Source organism: Tenrec ecaudatus, chromosome 1, assembly GCF_050624435.1.
Source record: "Tenrec ecaudatus isolate mTenEca1 chromosome 1, mTenEca1.hap1, whole genome shotgun sequence".
NCBI classification, from domain to species: Eukaryota; Metazoa; Chordata; class Mammalia; order Afrosoricida; family Tenrecidae; genus Tenrec; species Tenrec ecaudatus.
In genome coordinates, this window is record NC_134530.1 from 46,625,518 (window position 1) to 46,646,255 (window position 20,738).

At 35.1% G+C, this 20,738-nt stretch overlaps 1 protein-coding gene and 1 non-coding gene across 7 annotated transcripts in view; both read right to left on the minus strand.

The window, feature by feature from the left end:
• Nucleotides 1-475: 475 nt before the first annotated feature.
• HNRNPR (heterogeneous nuclear ribonucleoprotein R) overlaps nucleotides 476-20,738 on the minus strand; it is a 35,876-nt gene continuing 15,613 nt past the window's right edge. For 2 of the 6 annotated variants that reach the window (XM_075552145.1, XM_075552155.1), the window contains 6 exons: nucleotides 15,409-15,585; nucleotides 14,125-14,262; nucleotides 11,766-11,978; nucleotides 7,515-7,664; nucleotides 6,836-6,957; nucleotides 476-6,696 (listed from right to left, as the gene is read on the minus strand). In XM_075552145.1, the coding sequence (XP_075408260.1) occupies nucleotides 6,084-6,696; nucleotides 6,836-6,957; nucleotides 7,515-7,664; nucleotides 11,766-11,978; nucleotides 14,125-14,262; nucleotides 15,409-15,585 (1,413 nt within the window). In that variant the 3' untranslated portion in view covers nucleotides 476-6,083. The remainder of the gene's footprint in view (nucleotides 6,697-6,835; nucleotides 6,958-7,514; nucleotides 7,665-11,765; nucleotides 11,979-14,124; nucleotides 14,263-15,408; nucleotides 15,586-20,738) is intronic. The other 4 variants (XM_075552135.1, XM_075552183.1, XM_075552165.1 and 1 more) reach the window with 4 other exon arrangements.
• Nucleotides 19,844-19,967, minus strand: LOC142437828 (small nucleolar RNA SNORA54). Its single transcript, XR_012782340.1, has one exon. It is a non-coding gene; the product is annotated as a small nucleolar RNA SNORA54 (small nucleolar RNA).

The following is a 20,738-nucleotide window of genomic DNA, read 5'->3' on the forward strand; positions in this document are numbered from 1 at the left end:
TGAAAACATTGTATCAAGTGTTTTTCTTACTCCACTAGAACTATTTCTAATGTGGTTATGCTACAATTTCCTCAGTTTAACTTTATTGGCAACTTTTAAATGCTAAAATCAGTAATATCCATATTTTGACACCTATAGAACCAATTCTGACCTCAGCAAATTTATTTCCTGACACTTTAAAGTCCTCAAGAGTTCAGGAATCTTTTCCATTGCACTTCTTTACTACCTTCCCCTGAATAAACACTAGTTATCTATTAATGAATAGAGACAAGAAAATAATTTGACATAACATTACTGGTCTGCATTACATAATTGTACCCATCACACCCCACCCAAAATCAGCAACACAACATTTTGAACATATTAATTTTTATTTAAAATATTTAACATTGTACAATCATTCCAATACAGTTATGGCAATGAACACTGTACCAGAAGCATTTTTATTAAACTGATGATTAAATGTAAAAAGTCAGACAAATGCCCCAGTAGTTCTCATATACAGTATAGATTTTAGCAATGTGATATTTGCACAGAACTTTTAGTCCAAGTATAGAACCAGCCTTAGAGCATACTACTAAACATCATAATAGGATTCACGTAAGTAACATCTGCCTATATTATTGAACAGGATAGAGAAAAACTCTTTTGCCTACCCATGATATATGAGAAATCCATAAGCGATGTTCATAGTATCCTCATATTACTACATAAAATGAAATGTCTTAATATTTGAGCAATTTAAATTTTCCCAGATTGTTTTTCTAGTTCCATAAAATGTATTTTGTTGTCAGTTTATAAAAACAAACTTACACTGTTATTTTCCTTAAGTTATGTAAATTTCTCAAAATCACTTACATGCTCCTACTGCATCTTTTCTATAACTGAGATAAAGAGAATATGTCAGAAGAGAAGTACTCTGAAACAGCTCTGTAATTATTGCAATTCTACCAGTATGTCACTGCAGTGATATACACCTAATCCACAGCAAACGTAAATGTACAGATTTACATTCATGACACTGATTCTTTCCGTTCTTCAGATATGAAAGTCTATAATCACTTTTAATCAGTGTTTATTTCATATGGAAATTATTGTTATATGAAGTGGTCAGCAAATATCTAGTCATTAAATTTCCTCAACTGATACTTTATTGTTATGGAATTCCCTAATAAAATGAGTATAAAAGATTTGAATGTTTTAACAGTCACCTAAATATTAACTGACTCTTAATTCTACCAATATCTACTATTAATCCTGTAATTTAAGTTTCAGTCAAAAGTTGTTATAATTGTGATTCTGTCATGTTCACAGTCCTAATAATTAAAGCATGTAATTTCTTTATAACTCAAAGCAATCAAATAGACTCTAAGTTGAGCCCATTAGTATTTGTCAAATTGTTAAAATTTTGTTTTCTCTCACATTGTTTTTATTTCTTTAGGAAGATGTTTTAATTAATTATTCTAGAGTTTAAACCCTCCATTCTATCAACACCTTCAAGCTTCACTAAAATTAGTGTCCAATAAAGGTCTCTTCTAAGCCCCAAACTATTATGTTGATTCAATTTTAACTCACATTGACCCTATAGTAACAGAACTGCCTCACAGGATTGTAATATCAATGTAAGCACTCTACGACAACTCTCCTCTTGTAGTGTGGCTGTTGAGTCCAAACCAGTAACTGTGCCACCAAAATGCCTTAATAATCTTAGAATTCATTATATTCCAATCAATCCATAAAATGTGATGAATATTAAACAGTAATTAAAATCTGCTCCTCCAAACTACCGTATATACTCGTGTATAAGCTGAATTTTTCAATGCAGTTTTTTTTTTGGGTAAAATTAGGTGCCTTGGCTAATATTCGGGTGGGCTTATACTAGAGTATATTACGGTAATCCTTTTTAAAATTACAAACATAACCTGAATGTTTCATGATTTCATACTTGAACGCCTTCTCTAATAAACTGCTACCAATTTGAAAACGAGTATTAAGTACTTATTATATGTTCCTACTAAGAACATTATTTTAATATTATTTAACACTAAAGCCTTATTTTTCCACAAGTCTTAGAGGATTATGGGTAGTCTCCACACTTAATGTCTCACTACTGATTTCTTTTTTTTAAAAAACAAAATAGGAAAAAAAAAGTTCTTACCAATAATTCCACTGGTTATCGTCCCCAGCGAACCCCACCTAGCAAGTCGACATCATGACATGTCAGGTCAGGGCAGCCTCAAACACGCTTCCCTGATAGTCAGGTGATAAAAGGAAGGAGTTAAAACAGGCAAAGTATATTTGCAGATTTCTGGATTAACATCTGAAAATGAATTAAAACCCACAACCAAAATAAAAGAAAGAAAACCCCAAAACTAAAGAACCTCCCCCTTGGAGAAAAACAAACCAGAGCTTCTGGTAACCTCTAAATAAAAGATACACACATATATGTCTTTAATAAGAAAAAAAGCCTCACTAAAAAGATTGGCAGTTAACAACTTTAAATCAACGCTTATCTATTTATTTTAAATTATGGACCAATATATTAAATATGCAACATATTCAAACTGTGTTTGCATTTCAGATGCAAAGCCTAATTAACAAACTTCTAATGTAAAAGTAAGCATGTCTGGTTAATGGATTTGTCATTCTGGATTCTCCAATAGTCAGTCATCCAATTCACTGGCTTTTTCAAAACTCTACCTCTAAGTTAACAGAAGCTCCCATCCTTAGAAAACCACACTTATAAATCCAGTGCACTCTTTCTATAAGGCTTAAAAAAGAAAAAAGTTGCTCACTTACAAGAGGTTCCAAATGACAATACTAGTGTAAACATTTGTTTCAAGTATTTTAAATTGGCTTTAAGAATATATTGATAGCTTAGAATGAAATTTTTCTTTGAAACATCAAAAGGGAATATTTTAACTATAAAGCCTTGTAGCAAGTGTTTACTGGGTTTGGTTTCACAAATAATACACAATAAAACATAGGTATGATTATTCAAATGGGCAGAAGGCAAATGATGTAATGAGTTTCAAAAAGACTACTACATGGCCTTAGGCTAAATGTGGAATTGTATGTTCTTTCTCTTTTGGAATTTAAAGTATGCAATTTATGTTGACAAATGCTGACCTTTAAAAAGAAAAAGGGTTCACCTTCAAAGAGAAGAGTTATCTAAGACTACAAGAAAGCATTGGGCTTTCTTATGCAGAATAACCCCAGGAAGGAAGAAAATGAACAATTATGCTAATGTTAACTCTCTTGTTTTTTTAAAAAAAAGAAAGAACTAATCACAAACATAAACTCATCTCAGCAAACTTGGATTTATTAGAAATCTGGCAACTTATTAGAACTTTGCTTTTAAAAAATTAAAACACCTTCATAATTATATACACTTAAGCAACTGCTATAAATGAGTGATCAAATAAAATTAGCATTCCATTATGGGAAGGGATATATTTATGTCAATCTCAGAAAAGTACCTACAAAGAAGTCTAGCTCAATATAAAACAAATATAATTTCCTAACCAACACTTTATGGGGGACAGGGGCAGCAAGCCCATAATAAAACCCACTCAACTAGGTTGGGGAACAAAAAGAAAGAAAGGCTGGAGATCAGAAAGCCAAATTTCTCAGTATTCATACACCTTATTAAAAAAAAACAAACCCTAAAACTGACACCTTCTTCAATGGACCTTTTCCAGGCTTACGTATCACATTGTTAGATTTTCTGTGAAAAATTGAGCCATGAATCTACTCTAATATTTCTACAATGATCATTTAACACATCGAGGAGCTCTAAAGACTTAATGTTTGTAAATTTGTGTTTTGTAAGTAAAATAGCGACAAAACTATACAGCAATATTAGTGAGACACCTCTCCAGATATATTTCCATTTGATGAGATGGACAAAGGAGAAGGCGGCTATTCTAAAATTCAAGTGACTAAAATATAATTTTCAATTAAATAAGATTTTGACATGGAATCCAATTGTATTTCTACTTTTTGGGGAATCAGGGTTTATATTTTAACATTGGCAACAGAGTAAAAAAATATTTCTTCTATTTCCAGTGCTAATTCATGACGACTCTAGGTATAAAGGTCTATCTCTTAAAAAAAGTAACTCAAATTTCACATATAGGTTTTGTTCTTTTCAAGAAAATATCAAAGTATGATATAATTTTGATTAATAGTTATACCGTCAATTTGTACTTTCAAAGTTTAAATCATAATTTAGTGAATGTTTGTTATCTGCTCACATACATGAACAATAAAAAAAATTCTGGTTCTAAGCCGTACTAAACAGTTACCCATGTTGATGAAACTATAAAACAGATTACATACTTCCTTTATCAGTTTTCAAAAACCTAAAGGACCTTATACTAATAAGGTCTGTTAAAATACGATCCTATGAAATGAGTGCATTTTCGAAGAGAATTGAGAAACAGGGACTCTCACCAGCTATTACTTATTCAAAATCAAGAGAAATCCAAAATAGTTCCTAATGAAGCTCACGTGTAATTTGGTGGTTTAGGATTTCAAAATTTAATATTGCTGTCACAAAAGGAACAAAGCACAATATAAAATGTCTATTTTAACTATTTCCCAAAGGCATATTTTTACCATTATAAAAACTTTTCAAAACCCTAAAATCTAAAATGGAAAGAAAATTTGAGGAATCTTAAAGTGATCCGGATTTTTCTTTAAGCTTAGATCCTTTCTTACTCTCAGTCACATAAAAAGACTTTGGAATTAAATCAGATTTCTAAAAGCTAAACATGAATGATGTTATGACTGGGTCAACAAAAAATTAAATGGGGTATTAATAATTATTAATATTAATAATCATAGACATGATCACTAGATATTCTTAAGCCTCTCTTACAAAGCATGAGTGTTTCTCGAGAAAATTTGCATAACAGGAAATTATATTCATAAGCCAGTAACTGAAAAGGTAGTCATGATCATATATCCTAAAATTGAAGCTTAGCCCAATATTAAGTTTTCCCTGTTATATACATTCACTTATCCAGCATAAGGGACTTCAATCACAAATTATGTTTTATAGAAAGAATATGGGTCAAAATAAACTGCAGTCGGCTTCCCCAAACCCATTTTAACTGCAAATTATGCAATGTCTGCAAGAATGTGCAAAAGCTTTGAATTGGTTTTTAAAAATAAAGGATAGAATTTTAAAATTAAAAGCAACTATGATAGAACACCAATCAATGTGACATTTAGAATACTTCAATTTAGACTAATTCTCATCCTGATGCCCACAATACATGTTAGAATAGACAAGAAATTTTTGCATGAATTTGATCACTCACATAGGCAGTTATACTTTGAAAACAATATTCCTTGCAAGGATTACGAATAAAGTAATTATTTTAGGACACAATTGAATTTGAAATAGGTAATGTTTTGAATAGATTTTTGAGTTTTATTGAAATCTTACATGAACAAGAAATTGGAAATACAATCACATCAAAGAACAAATTGTCACGGCTTTGACGTTTAAGCCAAACAAATTTTGAAGGGCAGATTTCAAAAAGGTGTGAAGTTATAACAATTTAAAAACACAGTTAACCTACTTCTAGGAATGCAAAACATACAATCATAGGTTATTTTCAATACAAGAAAACTTAAATTTGTTTGCTTTCATTTCTTAAAACTACTAAGACAAAGCACTAGCTTGTATTTTTATTTACAGCATACTCCATACGCCTATGTAATCTATCCCAAATTAAAAAAAAAAAATCAAACTGTTAAAAGCCAACAGCTCTGCAAAATCATGATTTAACAGTGTGCCCAGCTTGTTTTGAAGCTGAAATGAAGCCTGAAACGATAAAAGCACTGTAACCCCCAGGATAAGGGAACTCTGCAAGCCCAATAATGTCCGAGAGCATTTATGAAAAGAGGAAAAATAAAAAGACTTGAATATATACACAATAGTGAATCTTCAGCCCAATACAAATGGCAGCAAATTGCTACTTAAAGATGAAACAGTTAAGCCAATTTTTTTGAAGAATGTAGATCTAGAGCCAATCGTATCTTGCCAGTATCATTTCCAAGCCCTCACTTGTCTATTTCCACTGTTGCCCATAAGTATCCTGATAAAATTCTTGGTTGTCATTATTGTAACCATAGTTACCAGAATAGTCACCACCTTGCTGAAGCGGCTGCTGAGCAATGGGTTGGGAACCCCAGTTCTGTTGGTTGTTGGTCTGACGTCGCTTGGAATCAGGTTGGTTGTACCCATCTGCCTTTCTCTTGCCTCCTACATTGCCCCCACGATTGCCCCGAGCTCCACGGGAACCACGGCCTCTCTGCTGTTGTGCAGGACCCCCTCTGCCACCCCTAGAGCCTCTTGGTGGTCCCAAAGGTGCCCCCCTCTGTGAATAGCCAGCTCTACCTCTTGGAGGTGGTGCTCCCCGCCCTCTTGGCGGTGGTGGAGCACCTCGCCCTCCCCTTCCTCCTCCTCTTCCTCTTACTGCATAGCCATCATCATAGCCGTAGTAGGGATCTTCATAGCCTCCACGATAGTCGTGATAATCATAACCATAATAATCATCATAGTAATCTTCATAGCCATAGTAATCTGGAGGGTAGCCATATCCACCTCTCCCCCCACCACGACCCCGACCTCTAATTGGAGGTGGCATGCGAGGAGGAGGGTGATAGTAATAATCTTCATACCTAAGCAATAGAGGGAAGGGAGAAAAGGAAAATGGGATTAGTTTACTTCAAGGTTCTTCCTAATTTGGGTTTATTAGCCAGATCTCCATTATCAAGTAACTTCATATCCAAAGAGTTATCTACTGAAATGCAGACTCACGCAGTGCTTCTGGAGGCCTGTCTAGCAGCTTGACGCTCTTTCCTTTTCTTGTCTGGTGGCTTGGCTAAGACTATTTCAATTTCTTCCCCTTCTATTTCTTTGCCATTCATTTCATCCATAGCCTATAGAAAATTGGAAAGGTTTTATTTTTAAAAAGTGTTATACTTTTTAATTTAATAAATATTTTATTGGGGCTCTTACAACTCTTATCACAATCCATACATACATCAATTGAGTAAAGCACCCTTATACATTCGTTGCCCTCGTCATTCTCAAAATTCGCCTTCCACTTGGGTTCCTGGAATCAGCTCGTATTCCTTTTCTCCCTCCCCTTCCCTCCCAGCTCCCCCCTTCCCCCTTAATAGTTTATAAATAATTATTTTATCTTATAAAAAGTGATTATTTTAAAACATAACTACAAAAACACAACTTACATATTTAGTAAACTATTTCAGTTATTTTAATTTGCAAAAGATGCATTTAGCCACAAAGGAAACTAAAAAGTACCCATTTCTCAAGAACTTCCATTAAAAACAAAGCTGATGCTCTGCTTTTATGCTGCCTATTACTGCTCCTAAATCCAAGTAAGTAACTCTATAAAGCTTAGCTCTGCCAAGAAGCAAGTCCTCACTAGGGACTTAAAATTCATGTCAAGAAAGTAAACTTCCAAAATATCTACCTTGACAGCTGCTCCTCTGTCTTCAAAATGAACAAATGCATAATCTTTCAATTTCTTCACTCTTTCAAGCTTTCCAAATTCAGAAAATGACTTCTCCAGTATTTCTTCTGTAACAGTAGTAGCCAAGTTTCTCACAAATAAAACTTTTACCTAATAACAAGAAATATACAAAATTGGTATTGGCTACTTAAATTAACTTAATTAAGTCTTAAGATTATTTTTAATCTTCAACACATTAAGTTTTTTCCTGCTCTACAGCATCAAGTGCTTTTACAAGTGCTGTTATAGATACTACGAGAAGCTGCCAAGGAAATGGTCCTAATGTTAGTCACCCATTCATATAAATTCTTGGTTCTTGCCTTCTTCTGCCCTGTCAGTTAAGTAACCTAACACGTAATAAGACCTTCAAGGAATTAGCACATTCATTTTCATGCAGTTAATTTACAAACTTAACATGACCCCTTCTAAAGACAAGACTTCCTCCCACTCCCAACCCCATAGATAACACAACTCTAAAGGTCATATAAAAAACAAGCAAAAATGACCAAGGAAAACTAAGCTAAAAGAATTAGAAATTAGTCCTACCAAATATAAGTGAACTATAATCCTTAAATAAGTGAGTCAGTGCAATGTTCCCAGAAATAAAACTCATAATCAATAATTTAGTTGTGATAAAAGTGATTCTTAAGTCAGTGCCATAAGGCCAACATTTTAATAAATGATGTTGGGAGAACTACATAACCGTTAAGAAAAAGATAAAGCTGAATTCTCGGGGGAAGGGAAGAGAGTTGAATTCCTATCTCATGCTACATACTACACTCCAAATTATTTTTTAAATTAATTTTTAAAAGCAAGGGGAAAACCATGAAAAAAATTAGAACACAGTAAGGGTGATTTCTTTCAACCTTAGAAATATGGACGGCTTTGTAACTTAAAATCCAGAAGTTATCTAAGAGTGATAAATTCATCTACTAAAATAACTTCTACATGGCAAAAAATGTCATAAGCAAAGACAAAAAAGTAATTTAAATCAAACAAAGAAACATAGATGCCAGAATTATCCTAAAGGCAGTAACAGATTAGAAAGAAGGCAAAATTCATGAAATGGTTCATACAAAAAAAAACAGATATGGTCCTTCAACTTATTACACGCTCAAATTCATACATAAAATCACCAAATTATATTGGTATTGATGTGTCATTTGTTATCAGATTGATACAATACAAAAACTTGACCATTCACTATTTTGTCAATGATGGGGAAAATAGGCTTCATATATTTTCCAAGTAGGAAATAAAAATGGCAAACTCTTAAAACAGCTTTTGCTGTTATTTATACTTTTTGGTCCACAATTCTACCCATGAAAATTTATACTGAAGACCTATCTGCTCTTGTACCAACCAACACAGAAACAAGCTTATTCATTACAGCATTGCAATAAAAAGATTAAAGACAATGCAATGGCCAGGTGGTAGAGGTACATTATGGTGGATCCACAAAATGGAATGTTATACACAGCCATTGAAAAGTAAGATACCTGAACTGACAGACTAAACTACCAGCATACATTGTTAGTAAGACACAATCCCCTCCCCCACTTTACATCTCGAAAATAGGGGTACAACTTACAGTCCATTGGATAAGCAAGCACTGTACCATAGCTTAATAAGCAGCATTTCTTTCTTAGTGATACATATAATAACGATGCATTTCCTTACAGCTGATAAGATGGTGAATAAAGCAAATACAGATCAGTAAATACATCATGCTACTGAAAATCATTTGTGTGAGTAGAAAATAGAATCTACATTTGTATTTGCCTAAAAATACACTAAAAAGATGCCTAGCAGAAACAAGGGAGAATAACAGATGGGGATAGGGCGAGAAATAGGGCTTTGTACCTTTCTGTGTCTTTTGAAACTAAGGAAATGCATTACCTATTCAATAAATTTTTCACCCAACTGAGCACACTTATATCTCTGATAAGGTTATGTGAGTAAAAAGGAATTCAGGAAAAGATATTAATTCAAAGGAAAGAAAACTTATTATTTTCACCTCTAATTCCTATTCCCTTATTTTCTTCTATGTTTTCTAAACTTTAGTATCTACATTAGAAAACCATCTACTAGTTCATCTATATGATCATTTGTGTGAATAATTTTATACATATATTTTCTTTTTGTGAGTTTCTCTATATGATAGCATTTTGTGATAGCATTCTTTATTTTTTAAATGCTGAAAAATTTCTTGTGACAAAATAAATAAATAAAAATTAAAATGTTGAAATTGTGTATAAAATCCAATAGGAAAAACGTCCCTTTAAGAAAGATACACATTATGACAAAATAGTAATTATTTATAAATTATCGAGGGTTCACAGGAGAGCGGGAGCAGGGAGGGATGGGATAAAATGAGGAGCAGAAACCAGGGGCTCAAGTAGAAAACAAATGTTTTGAGCATAATGAGGGAAACAAATGCACATATGTGAATGACACAATGGATGTATGTGTGGATTATGATCAGAGTTGTACAAGGCCCAATAAAATTATTTAATTAAAAAAAAAGACACTTAGGTTCTGAGCTTTTAGTCAATTATAAAACTGACCCAACTTGACAAATAATCTTCAATGAATTAAAACACTGCTAGAGTGAGACAAAGCTTTACACTACTAAATATTTATGTTTAACAAAAGAGTAAATATTATTAGATCCCAAGTTTGTAGAAGCCTCCTTTTCATTCTGAAACTTGGTTTTGGTCCAGTAGAAGAATGGTTACTGGAAGAAAATCTGAAGGTTTTCTAACCCTAAAAAAAGATTTAATGAACTTTATGACTTCAGTCTGACAGTTTAAGAGATGTATATGAAAGTGATTGATAAGTATATTGCTAGCTACACTTACATTTACAGTTTCCTAAAATTTTTATATTTAAGCTATGCTCTTGTAATTCTATTTTACAATGTTTTTATAGAAAAACAACAGGTTATGCTCAGTTTCTGCATGCAGAATCAAGTTGTAAAGGATCATAAGAGAACTCACCAACCTCAATAAAATCAATGACTTTCCAAGTTTAGTAGTTTGTCTAAAATCATAATTATATTAGAAGAGCTAGAATTAAATAGGGCTTACAAGAATTTTTAAATTGGCATATTAAGAGTCGCAGACCCTTCCCATTTACTCGAGGAAGAGGAAAAAAGATACTGAGCATCACTTCTGAGGGCTTCTCTGGGTTTGTGTGTACTGGATCTTCTCTGCTTAACCCAAAGATGTCTTGGCCTATAAAACCTTTACCACACTAGTATAAATTGAAGCTCTCATCCAAAATAGTTAGGGTGAAGACAGCCACCTGGAAGAGAAAGCTTGAGGAAAAGAGTTCTGTCAAGAAGAATCTAACCATCAGTTCAAAGTCATCCACAGAGTTAGGGACTACCTTCCTGGCAATAGCAGAGACATACAATAAAACGTTCAATAAACTCAATAAAGGTAGCAGAAATACAATTCTAGCCTGTCTCTTCAACTCTGAGTCACTGAAAAAAAGCCAAAAGCATTGGTGTCAAGTCAATTCTAACTTATGGGGGAGTCACTCAAGGAAAAGGCAAAAACTAGAGCTAAAGGTACCACCATTTGCCAGGCAAACATTCCATCAATTCCAGAACAGGGTTCAGAAAGAAATTAAGGGTCCCCTACACGAATAACCTTGAATATTTTGCCACAAATAACCAACATGGTAAATATTCCCAATAATATTCTAAGAAATTTGACTGAAGAAAAAAGGTCACTAGAGAAATATGTTATAAAAATAAAATCATTCACAGCCATATAATAAGTTATCATATAGGTAGACATGGGTGGGGGGAGAAGGTTAAGTCTACATTCTGATTCAAGTTCTAAGAAGATCATTTCTTTCAGTCAATAGGGAAGTAAACATTACTTCTCGCTTCACACAGCAAGACCTCTATCTTTTTTACCTTTGTACCTTTCATAGTGCCTAAAATTAAACAGTGGAAGAATAGGTAATTGAAGGGATTTCATTTCAGTTCTTTTATATATTTAAAGTGTAAAAAAAAGTGATGGTTCATAAAAATTCCTGGATACCAAAGCAGGCTATAAACTTTAGTATTAAAGCAACTCTTCACCTAAACAGGCGAAGAACTGTAATTTTTACTTATAACGTGGAGAAAGTGAGTTTTATTTTTAGCACAGAATTTAAATAACCCTACCCCCACCCACCCCCGCAAGCAATTGTTTTTACCTTAGCCATGACTTCCGGATCTGGTTCTTCCACAGGGTCAGCCCATTCAACTGTAACTACATTGCCCCAAACTTTTACTTTTCCACTCATCAGCCGGCGTCTGGCTTGTGCTGCTGACTTATGATCCTCATATTCAAGGAAGCAGAACCCCCGATTCTTCTTTTTGTCATCGGGTTGATGATAGAGAATAACGTCCACCAAACCCTCTGTTAAACCAACAGCCAGATATATAAGCCAAAAGCATCCACCACACATACAGAGATTAGGCAGACATAAAGCCAGTTCCCGAAGAATAAAAACTGAAGAGGTCTCGAAATGACTCATTATTACCTAGTAGATAAGTAGATTGGCATTATTAGATATGGGTGTAGAACAGTGTTTTATGGCTCTTTAAAAGTTTAGGAGTTCTGAAGGGACAACCAAGAGAAAGTCTTACTATATTCTGGCATGCAACATTCTACAAGATTAATATATTTATAATGTGATTGATGAAATTATACTATAATCCTGTATTATTATGACTCTGGGAGAACAAGTAACAAACAGTATCTTGGGCTTTAGATCCAACTTAAGAATTCTTGCTTTCAAGTATGGTGGAAAAGTTGAAAATAGAATGAAAATGAGTGCATAGCTGAAAGAAATTGATAAAATGTTGCGTGTAAATTATAACTTTTTAAAAAATAACTCTTTACCAAGAGTGAAGTTGATTACTAAATACTGGTGCCTCTCTGATCTTGGTCCTATGCCTTCTTGGGTAAGATGACCTGGTGTCTACTTTTTTTTTTTTTCTGGTGTCTACTTTTAACTACCATCTGTAGTCTTATGGATGCACAGATTTTATTTCTAGCTCAGACACCTGAGCTCTAGATGTTTAACTGCTCACCTCAACCTGTCTCTTACACTTTCCAATTTTAACATGTGCGAAACTGCATCACCATTCTGTCCCCAAACCTATCTTCCCCCAGAATTCCCTCCCTAATAAATAGTATCACTCACCCAGAAATTGAGGCGTATTCCTGATTTCTTCCTTTGCGTATCCCCTATCAAATTCCAAACCTATCTACTTCTTTCAATCTCTACTGCTACCAGTAGAGTCCAATCTTCTTCTATGTCATTTATTATGACAGCCTCAACTAACACATGAGCTTACCCTCTGGTTCCCCTCTCTACGCCATTATCTACATAGGAATAATGTCCTGTAAGCATGAATCAGATGTTATTCTTTAAGAATATTTCATACCTAGAATAAAATATAAAATTCCTTGGAAGACCTGCAAAGAACGTCTGCCAACCCTTAGGTCCTCATTTCATAGAACTACATGCCAAATTCGAACTTAACAGCACTGCTCTTCTTTCACTTTCATACAGAGTTTCACTGTGTCAGAGCCTTAGCATGTGCTGCTCTCTTGGAAAGTACTTCTTGCATTTTGAATGGCTACATCTTCAATCTTCGAGTTTTGGATTAAATGTCATCTCTCAGTAAAGCCTTTTCGTAATCATAATAAAACAGAGATAATAGCTATTCTCTAGCTAAATCCTTCTCCCTCATAGTCTTTACTAATGTTTTAAGTATTTCTATAATTTTCTAAAAATAAAGGCTCTTTAAGGTTAAAGAAAATATATTTGTGTGTAAGAGAGCTTTATATCAAAGAGTAATTGTATATTAAGAACACATATTCTTAGTCACCACTATACCCTAGCACATAGCACAATGTCTAGGGTTTAATAGGCATGTGAAGAAATATTTCCTGAAGAAATGAATGGATCTCATACAAAAGAGAGCTGATGAGTAATAAAGTGATGAGGTCAAAGAACTGTGCCAATTATGATAGTAGCAGATGTTTCATATTGATGCTAGAGGCACTAACTAAAGTCTATCAAAGGCTGAAAAAAAAGTGAGCCAGAAGCAATCATCAGCCCATGAGAAAGAAGGTGAGTCAGAGAAAAAACAAAAAGCAAAGATGAGTTACAATCAAGATAGTTGAGATATACCATGTATTTTTCAATTCCAGGGGTTTAAAAAATACGGTCTTTTGTATTATAAAGAGGATAAAAATCTTCATTCCCTTTGGTTCTAAAGGACACTGAAAAGTAGGTGGTTAGGAAGGGCAGAGACATTAACTTAAGGGCGACAGAGCAAAGATTCTGGCAAAAGCTGGGGTTCCACAAAAGAAAAGAGGTAAATTCCAAAGACACTCCAAGAAATTGAGGACATGAAAGTTCAAACCACTAAAAAGCAAAAGGCAGGTAATTCAGACAAAGAAGATTTGAATTAGGTTACTAGCACCCTCCCCTTTTATGCACTTAGGAATTAGTACAACAGAGCCCCCAAACTAGTATATAAATACAATTTTGTTTTACCTGTGACTTTACTGAATTCTTCCAGAATGTTTTCTTTAGTCTTATTCTTTGGAATTGATCCAACAAAAAGCCTATTATTTGCTACAGATATACACACTCCAAGGTGTTTCCCAGGGCGAATTTCATAGCTGTCACACTGTAACAAGAAGAAAACAAAAACACCCCACAACCACCCCAAACTCAGGACAAGTGATTGATCTTATCTTAAAAAGGCAACAATTTAAGGACTGTTTCAAGAACTTGCAGAATTCTCTCCTGCTTATCACAAAGTAAATGCTTTTCTTTTTAATGTCATTGTTATGATCTCATTTTAATTTGGCTTTGGCAATATTCAAGGCTTCCCCATACAGATGACTAAAAGTTATTTGCTTTGTTTTTTTTCTCAAAAATTTGATATTTCAATTTTATCTATCTTGATTTCTCCCCCAAAATAATCTCAAATAAAATATTTAAGAATCATTCAGAGTTCTTGGGGATAAAGCTAGCTATTAAGTATGTATAGATAAGCAAAATAATAAAGAACAGCAGCTACATTTTATCATTGCAAAAGATATTTAGAATTTTATATTCCATATAAAAACAAAAGTCTAAATAATTTTAAATTACATACCAAACAGTAGTTTTAAAGTTATGTGACATGATGCAAATTAAAAAGCTTGACTTAAATAACTGTGATTCCTTATTAGTTTCCTAAAAGATATATGATTATAAAGCAAAAAATCCATACACTAAAACTTTGAAAATCTCAATATTGAGGAGATGTACCAGAAAAAATTCTTAATAAAAACTAAAATCTTGATCAAGCTGGGAATGGAACTAATTCAGAGAAAACTAATCATACTAGATTACCTTAGTGGAAAAGATTACCCATTGTAGAAGGTCTAGTACTCAACTAAGTAAGGCCCTAAGACATATGCCCCCAAAGCCATGATAGTGCTATTTTTTTGGTTACGGAGGTAGTTGTATCCTGTAACCGTAAAAGATATACTTAACTTGCAGACCTTTATTGTTACTACCACTCTAACGTGAGGACAAAGGACGAATGGCCCCATAGAAAGAAATTAATAACTACTAGTGGATAAGGCCTTACAAATTATGAGACACTTTCTATGTAATACGTTCTCGGATAGCTTTACTTTCATTATATATACAGAAAATCAGAAAGCTCAAACCAAAGCATTCTATATAAAAACATTAAAAGCAGAAAATAAAGTATCATTAGCATCAAATATTCTTATACTGAGGTACGTATTTCCTGAAATAATGGATATTTATCGCATACCAGTTTAACAGCTTCCTGTGCAGCTTCCTTTCCGCAGAAGGTGATAAAGGCATACCCTCTGTTCTGACCAGAGAGTGGATCCATCATAAGACGAAGATCCCAAATGGGACCAGCCTTCTCAAACAGGGGCACCAACTCATCCTCGTATAAATCTCTTGGTATCTTACCTACAAATACCTGAAATAATAGCTCTGTATCAGAATTCCAACATAAGCATTTGATTTTAAAACTGTAAATTCTAGCTGCCTTTTTTGCTGGGGGTGAGGGTAAGTATGGAAGAAATGTTTACATATACCTGGATAATAGGGGCAATTTGGTTAGTTAGTTAAATCTTACAAAGGACTCAGGACACTAAGTTTTTATTAAAACAATCCCAGGGCAATCAATATAAATAGTACTCTATATCCCTAAACTAATTAAAGTGTGAAACTATTAAATAAGAGTTTCGAAAAGTTTGTGCGAGAAAAAAATGAAAGGATTACAGGATTTTTCCATTAACTTTTGAAGTTCCCTCAGGATAGCAACTCTAAATGTTAAATTGTTACACATAAGTGTCTTTTGATAAAAATAGAAAAGGACATAGCTTTTCAGAAATAGGACATCTGCCTTTTTACAAACACAACTGAATGTATGATTGACGTGGCCTTCTCAAGTTTTTTTTCTTTCTTTTTTTAAACAATTAGGGGCTCATACAACTCTTATCACAGCCCATACATTATACATACATCAATTGTATAAAGCACATCCGTACATTCTTTGCCCTAATCATTTTCTTTTTTTACATTTTATTAGGGACTCATGCAACTCATCACAATCCATACATATACATACATCAATTGTATAAAGCACATCCATACATTCCCTGCCCCAATCATTCTCAAAGCATTTGCTCTCCACTTAAGCCCTTTGCATCAGGGTCCTCTTTTTTTCCCCCTCCCTCCCCGCTCCCCCCTCCCTCATGTGCCCTTGGTAATTTATAGATTGTTATTTTGTCATATCTTGCCCTATCCGAGTCTCCCTTCCCCCCCTTCTCTGCCGTCCATCTCCCAGGGAGGAGGTCACATGTGGATCCTTGTAATCAGTTCCCCCTTTCCAACCCACTCACCCTCCACTCTCCTAGCATCGTCCCTCATACCCTTGGTCCTGAAGGTATCATCCACCCTGGATTTCCTGTGCCTCCAGCCCTCATATGTACCAGTGTACAGCCTCTGTCCTATCCAGCCCTGCAAGGTAGAATTCAGATCATGGTAGTTGGGGGGAGGAAGCATCCAGGATCTGGGGGAAAGCTGTGCTCTTCATCGGTACTACCTTGCACCCTGACTGACCCATCTCCTCTCCTAAACCCCTCTATGAGGGGATCTCCACTGGCCGACACTTGGGCCTTGGGTCTCCACTCTGCACTTCCCCCTTCATTCAATATGGTGTGTGTGTGTGTATATATATATATATATATAAACACACACACACAAACACACACATACATACACATATACATACACACACATATATCCTTTTTTTTTTTTTTTGCATGATGCCTTATACCTGGTCCCTTTGGCACCTCGTGATCGCACTGACTGGTGTGCTTCTTCCATGCAGGCTTTTTTGCTTCTGAGCTAGATGGCCACTTGTTCACCTTCAAGCCTTTAAGACCCCAGACACTATCTCTTTTGATAGCCAGGCACTATCAGCTTTCTTCACCACATTTGCTTATGCACCCATATTTCTTCAGCGATCCTATCATGGAGGTGTGCGGTCAATGATATGATTTTTTGTTCTTTGATGCCTGATAACTAATCCCTTCGGGACCACTCGATCACACATTCTGGTGTGTTCTTCCATGTGGACTTTGTTGCTTCTGAGCTAGATGGCCACTTGTTTATCTTCTCAAGTTTTTTTCAACTCTAAAATCTTTACTACTTAAATCAGCAAGCTTATTATTTTGGAGTAGACTTTAAATTCTATTTATGTAATTTTATAATTAAAGCCAAAAAATTCTTCAAATGAGGAAATGTTTAATAGCTTAAAATTTAATGTCCTCAGAGCAGAATAAATAGAAACAATATTCTGAAAAGAATCTGATTCTCCACACTACTTCCTGGCAAAACTTTTGCCAGTTTTCAAACCCCTAGCATGATTTTCACCCAAGTTATTTCCATTCTTTCCTACCTCTGGAAATTCCCAATCCTCATTTACTGATTTACTCATAATCTTTCTTCTTTGCCTTAAAAACCTCTTTCAAGGCAGTTCTACTCTGTCCTCTAGGGTTCCTATGAATAAGAGTTGACTTGATGGCAGTGAATTTGGAGTTTGGTGAAGTTGTTGGTAATTAGGTAGACATTGCTAGTACAGGTGTAGGTAGGACAAGTGTACAGAATAAAGCAAGATTGGTGGGAGGTTTTGTTCTTTTTTAAAGATAATTCACATGATAAAAGTTCCCTTTTTTGATCAGGGATCAGGCATCATCAGAACAAAAAAATCGTATCATTGTGAATGAGGGGGAGGGAGAAGAGACCCAAATCCCATCTGTAGGCAACTGGACATCCCCTTACAGAAGGGTCACGGGGAGGAGACCAGACAGTCAAGATCCTATCATTGTGAATGAGGGGAAGGGCAGAGTTGAGACTCAAAGCCCATCTGTGGGCAATTGGACATCCCCTTACAAAAGGGCCATGGGGAGGAGACGAGCCAGTCATGGTGCAGTATAACAAAAATGAAACATACAACTTTTCTCTGGTTCCTAAATGCTTCCTCCCCAACCCACTATCATGATCCCAATTCTACCTTACAAATCTGGCTAGACCAGAGCATGTACACTGGGACAGACAGGAACTGGAAACACAGGGAATCCAGGGCGGATGATCCCTTCCGGACCAGTGGTGAGAGTGGCGATACTGAAGGGTGAGGGAGGGTGGGGTGGAATGGGGTAACCGATTAAAAGGATCTACATATAACCTACTTCCTGGGGCATAGACAACACAAAAGTGGGTGGAGGGGAAAATATGAGGAGCTGATGCCAGGGGCTTACGTGGAGAGCAAACGTTTTGAGAATGATGAGGGCAGTGAATGTACAAATGTGCTTTATACAATTGATGTATGCATGGATTGTGATAAGAGTTGTATGAGTCCCTAATAAAATAAATGATTTAAAACAAAAGATAGAAAAAGGGATTGTATAACGAACAAATTGATCAGTCAGGTTAACAGAATAATCTAGGCAGGATATGATGGCTTGGTATAGGATGATAGCTATAGAAGTGGGGAGAAGGTAAGACAAAATGCATTTCAGGTTATGCTGGATTCACCTCTTTTTAGTTACCTTGAACAAATTTCTTAATCTGTGCAACTCAATTTCACCTGGGAATATCAAAGGTGCCCAAAGATGTGGTGGGCTGCGATGCACAAGGTGGGCAGTTGGGCTGTGATGCACAAAATGATCAGCTATTCCTTGGGAGAAAGGGGGAGCTTTCTATTCCCCTAACAGTTAGTCTTGAACACACCAAGGGGCAGTTCTACCCTGTCCTATGGTCACCATGTGTGGCATCAACTGGATGGCAGTGAATTTGTTTTTTTCTTGGGAATATCAACAGCAAGAGGGTACAATTCCATATTCCTCATCACCCACCCCCCACAGCAATGAGCAGAACCTAAGACAAAATAGCTGTTTCTCTAAAATACGTGTATGAAAGAATGGATTAACAACTTACTGTTCATTTGTACACTAGAGCCTATCCTTCCTCACTTACTCAAGGATATTTGCTCTAGTAACAACTCTACTTCCCCTTTGAACTAGGCCATTACCATGTAAGCTATATACATTCTAATTTCTCTCATTTCAATTAAAAGGGTATACCTTTTTGTACAACCTCCTACAGCTCTTGTTCCATTTCTCTACCCTTTGTAGCAAAATACCTCAAAAAAGCTAAATAAACTTACCGTTTGAAGTCCCTTTTTCCCTGCCCTATTAATCTTCCAAATCTGACCTTCATTATTTGTCTTATCAGTAGTAAATACTACCATGTTGTCACATCTAAGATTTAACTCTCCTCTTTTAAAGTTTGACACAATTAACCAACTCTCATCTTTCTGTAAAAATTTTCTTCAATCGACTTCTAGGATACCACTCTTGGTTTTTCTCCCACTTTACTGGCTCCTTTTTTTAGAAGTTTCCTTTATTATTTTCTCATCAGCTCTCCAATCGCTAAATGAGGAATATGAGGCTCAGAGCCTAGACTTTTACTCTATCTGCACAAGTTCCCTTGGTGAACATATAAATCCTGTTTTAAAATAGCATCTAGGAACTAATGCCTCCACATATATAATTTCCAACAAGAACTCTCCCCCTAATTCCAGGCTCACTATAAGCATCTGCTTACTCAATAGCTCAACTGGAAAGTCTAATTCAAAACATGTCCAGAACTGAATTGTTATTTTCCCCCCTTGTCTCCCAAATATAAAATCAGACAGACACGTTGTCAGTCTTATATTATTCTGGGAATTTCTGTAGCACTGGAATGGAACCCATCAGCAGTAAATCTGGTAACAGGTTACGAACAGCGCATCAACTGTTTTTTCAACCATGCTAACTTGTTCCCCCATCTCCATTTCAATAAATGAAAACTTCATCATCCCAACCATTTAAGTCAGCCTTGACCTCTCTTAACCTATTCAAATCTGTCAACAAATCCTATTAGATCTGCTTTCAAATTATCAAGAATATGACCACCCCTCATCAGCTTTAATTACAGCACTCTATATTATCAGCCTTGTCAGCATTCATTCACAAAGGAAAGCTAAGAGAAAGCTAGTCATACAAAATGTACAACAAGAAAGATACAACATTAACTGGCACTAATTTTAAAATGTATTTTTAGGAGTAGAAAATAAACACTGGTTAAATCTGGTGACTTTTTTTATTTGAGTATAAGTGCATTTCAGTATTTTAAAACTTTTGGGGAAATAAGTTCTGCTTATATTGTTTCAATTAACATGTTTCAGTGCTACTTAATAACTACCGTTTTCATCATCTATATTTTCTCCCTACCCATTACAGCAATGTAAAACAAAGAAAGTGAACATAATGGAAACATATTGAACCACTATTTACACAACACTTGGGCACACGATTGCCTCACTATAAAGCACGTTCAAATGAAAAATCTGTATTTTCAGGAACAAAAAAATAAACCACCTTACAGCCATCAAGTCAGTTCTGCCTCACGGCAATGCAATAGAACAGGGCAGAAATTTCCCCTGTGGATTTCTAAGACTGCAACTCTGTATGGGCTTTAGAAACCTCATCTTTCTCCCTCAGGCTTTTCAGGTAAGTTAAA